Source organism: Amphimedon queenslandica, unplaced genomic scaffold (genome assembly GCF_000090795.2).
Source record: "Amphimedon queenslandica unplaced genomic scaffold, v1.1 AMPQUscaffold_13214, whole genome shotgun sequence".
Classification (NCBI taxonomy): Eukaryota; Metazoa; Porifera; class Demospongiae; order Haplosclerida; family Niphatidae; genus Amphimedon; species Amphimedon queenslandica.
Genome location: NW_003546550.1, coordinates 114,135 through 117,224, shown reverse-complemented (window position 1 = coordinate 117,224; position 3,090 = coordinate 114,135). Strand labels below are relative to the sequence as shown.

Here is a 3,090-nt window from a genome sequence, read left to right as displayed (position 1 = left end):
GCTGATCATGTAGTTTGTGTACGGGAAATTGATGGTCGTATCGCTAGTGCAGCTGTTGACGAAAGAGGAAAGGAGGAAAATTTTAAGAACACGAAGATTTCGTTGGATGACGTAGATAAGATCTTAACGAAAGATGATAAAGGAATCGACATTCCATTTTATTACTACTTCTTTGATATCGTACTTCACGTTGCAGCAAAAGAGGGATGTGGTGTCTTGCGATTATCCACCTGTGAACGTCTTGGGGAAGATTTAAAACTGGAAGAAAAGGAAGTGATGGAATCTCTTAATTTCTTGCACCATATCAACAGTATCATTTATTATCATGATTCTAAAGCCTGCAGTGACCTGGTGTTTGTTAACATAGGCAGTCTCATCGGTATTCTCAAGGAGTTGATCGGGCGTGTTCATATTCTTCACTCCAAAGCAAGAAAATACGTTGGAGATGATGACGTTATAAAGGGGATCCTTTCAGTGGCCAAGTTTAAAGAGATTTGTAAAAAACAACTTGACCCCATCACAAAAGAGCTAAAGGTTAAAGATATTGCAACGAAATTGCTGAATCTTTTCCTGGAGCTCTCAATAGCTACACCAATAGATGATAAATATTTCATACCAGCTCTCCTTCCAGTAAGAGATGTTACAGATATCAATCCTTATGGTGATCGTGAGTCATTGCTGTTTTACTTCAAGAAGGCTACCCCAATGGGCCTTTTCTGCTCTGTTGTTACTCGTCTTCTTTCCAGCTCTTGCTACGAAATCGTTTCGATAGAAAGTAATTTTTCTAACTGCATCGAATTGAAATATTGTACAGAAGGGATTGCGACATTCTACATTACTCTAGTTGAACGGATCGATTGCATTGAAGTCCATTGTGAGGAGCAGAGAGGGGAAGGGATAGTCAAGCAAGATGTCAAAATGGCAATTGATTCTGCAGCTGAAAAGCACAATCTCAGTGCAAGTCATGAGATCCGGTTTTATTGTTCGTGTAGGCGTGGTACTACTGGAGGTGGTGTTGGAGGAGGTGTGGCTGAAGGGAGGAAGCATACAGTTAAAGTTGAGACTGTCAATGAAGAGCATATCTTCCGATGCAGTGAGAACCCACGTATTAGATGTCAATTGAAGAAAAAATTATGGAGCTCCTGGCTTGACGGTAAGTTACTTATTGCTACATGTATATCATTATTATGATTAATATTACTATCATTAATATTATTATTGTTTTGTGAAACAGCTGCTAGTTTATTCTCTTCTTTTCCTATTCTTTATTCTCTTCTTTTTAATGTATTAATATTAAAGGTACTCCAGAAGGCTGTCCTTCTCCACAGGAAGCTAAAGGTATGTCACTTGATTGTCAAACTGAACACATTCCCAATCTTACTTGGCATTGAGTTATATTCATGCGATCCTTAATACAAGTCATGATTAGTTAGTTAATAATCAGAATTATGTTATTTTTTGATTTAATAGTCCAATCTTCTCAGATGTGCCCACTGTTTACTGCTGTGATAGTGTTAATTTTTATGTCATATTCCTGTAGATCCAAAGGAGATACTACAGAAGTATTCAGCTAAGCTGTCCAAAGCAATATCAGCTAATGTTGGTAATATAGCTAATGCATTGTTTGCCGAAGATCTAATAACACAAGGGACTAAAGAATATGTGACAACAGTTGGTGTAGCTAATGCTGATAAAGCTGATAGAGTAATGACTGATGTCATGGGTCAATTAGAAGCTTCTCTTGATGAAAGACAGTATTTAGTTAAAGTGTGTCATGTATTGACTCAACAAGGTGCAGCAATGAAAAAGATAGGAAATGTAATGCTTAAAGAACTAGGTATGTACATGTACATATAAAGTCAATTAATGTTAACCTTTTGTGTTCACAATAGGAGAAGACACTGCTGCTGTCCATCCTCCTCCTCCTCAAAGTGAAAATTAATTATATTATTCTTTACCTGGTGCCATTGCGACTGTTGTATGCATTTGGTAGTTACTGTTGTAGATACTGCACAAGATGATTTATTGGCCGGAGTAATATTTGGTGAATTTGCCTGTGGAAAGAAATTGGCAAATTTTATATTGGTGATTTCTAATTCATAAAACCGCCAATCGCCAATATTAATTCCTTGCCAATAAATCATCTTGTATGGTAGACCTGATCTTGATTGTTGTTGCAACAGTCTGTTATGTTAATGTGCATCACACTCATTTCATTTTACTGTTTCTTTGAAAAAAAGTAGAATAGATTAATATTCATTGATACTAGTTAATGTATTATTCGCCAAATTTAACCCCCTCCAAAATTACTGTATTGCATGATGATCCAATCAATGCTTATCTTCTAATAATATCCATAGGGATGCCAGAGCTCAACAGTGGAGCATTCTTAAAGATATTTGGTTCTTCTGCTGACCAATACATCCTAATAGGGGCTGGATTGAACGTAGATGTGGCTGATCTGTTGCAAATGTCAGGCCCAGCAATGAATAATCTCATTATGGTGTTTCAGAAGTGGTCTAAAGCCAATAAAAACTTCACTTGGGACGCATTGATAAAACTTTGTGATGACTTTCCTGATCAACTGGGCAAAGCAAAAGCTATCTTAAAAGAAGAGCTTGGTATCTAATCTTAAAAGAATGATAGCAGCTGCTCATGGTTTAGTTATTATTATGATGCTTTTTATTGTTTTTTAATTTCTTTGTTCAAGCAAGAGTCCATTATATTTAGTATACCTTGATTATAGTCAGTAGCAGCTGCTTATTTTTTAATTTTTAACAGTTATTATAATGCTGCTTTTCCAGTTCCTTTGTACATGTCAGTATCTTTTTAAAACATAATCCGGGCCCACACATTAATTCAATCAATTAAGAAGTGCTGGGGCGTGTTCTTGTACACAGAAACAATGGAGGACAAGCCAACACTAAACGAGCTCCTTACTCACGTAGACGTTGGTACAGAGTGGCTGAGACTAGGGGTGCTACTGGATCTGGATATGAAAGATCTAACCGCCATAGAACATGAGAGACTCACCATAGACCAAAGACTACAGCACATGTACGCCCTCTGGTTGAAGACAAATCCTAACGC

At 37.1% G+C, this 3,090-nt stretch overlaps 1 protein-coding gene across 1 annotated transcript; it reads left to right on the top strand.

The window, feature by feature from the left end:
* The first annotated feature begins 6 nt into the window (after window positions 1-6).
* On the top strand, window positions 7-2,854 carry LOC100640716 (uncharacterized). Its single transcript, XM_020000120.1, has 5 exons — window positions 7-1,153; window positions 1,300-1,338; window positions 1,541-1,837; window positions 1,893-1,931; window positions 2,361-2,854. Exons 1-5 carry the CDS (start codon window positions 277-279, stop codon window positions 2,627-2,629), a joined length of 1,521 nt encoding a protein of 506 aa, XP_019855679.1. The 5' UTR covers window positions 7-276; the 3' UTR covers window positions 2,630-2,854.
* The last annotated feature ends 236 nt before the right edge of the window (window positions 2,855-3,090 follow it).

Coding starts and splice junctions, on each gene's coding strand:
- LOC100640716 (XM_020000120.1), top strand. CDS start 277: ATGGAATCTCTTAATTTCTTGCACCATATCAACAGTATCATTTATTAT. Junction 1,339..1,540: donor TTCTCCACAGGAAGCTAAAG/GTATGTCACTTG, acceptor ATATTCCTGTAG/ATCCAAAGGAGATACTACAG. Junction 1,932..2,360: donor CCATCCTCCTCCTCCTCAAA/GTGAAAATTAAT, acceptor TAATATCCATAG/GGATGCCAGAGCTCAACAGT.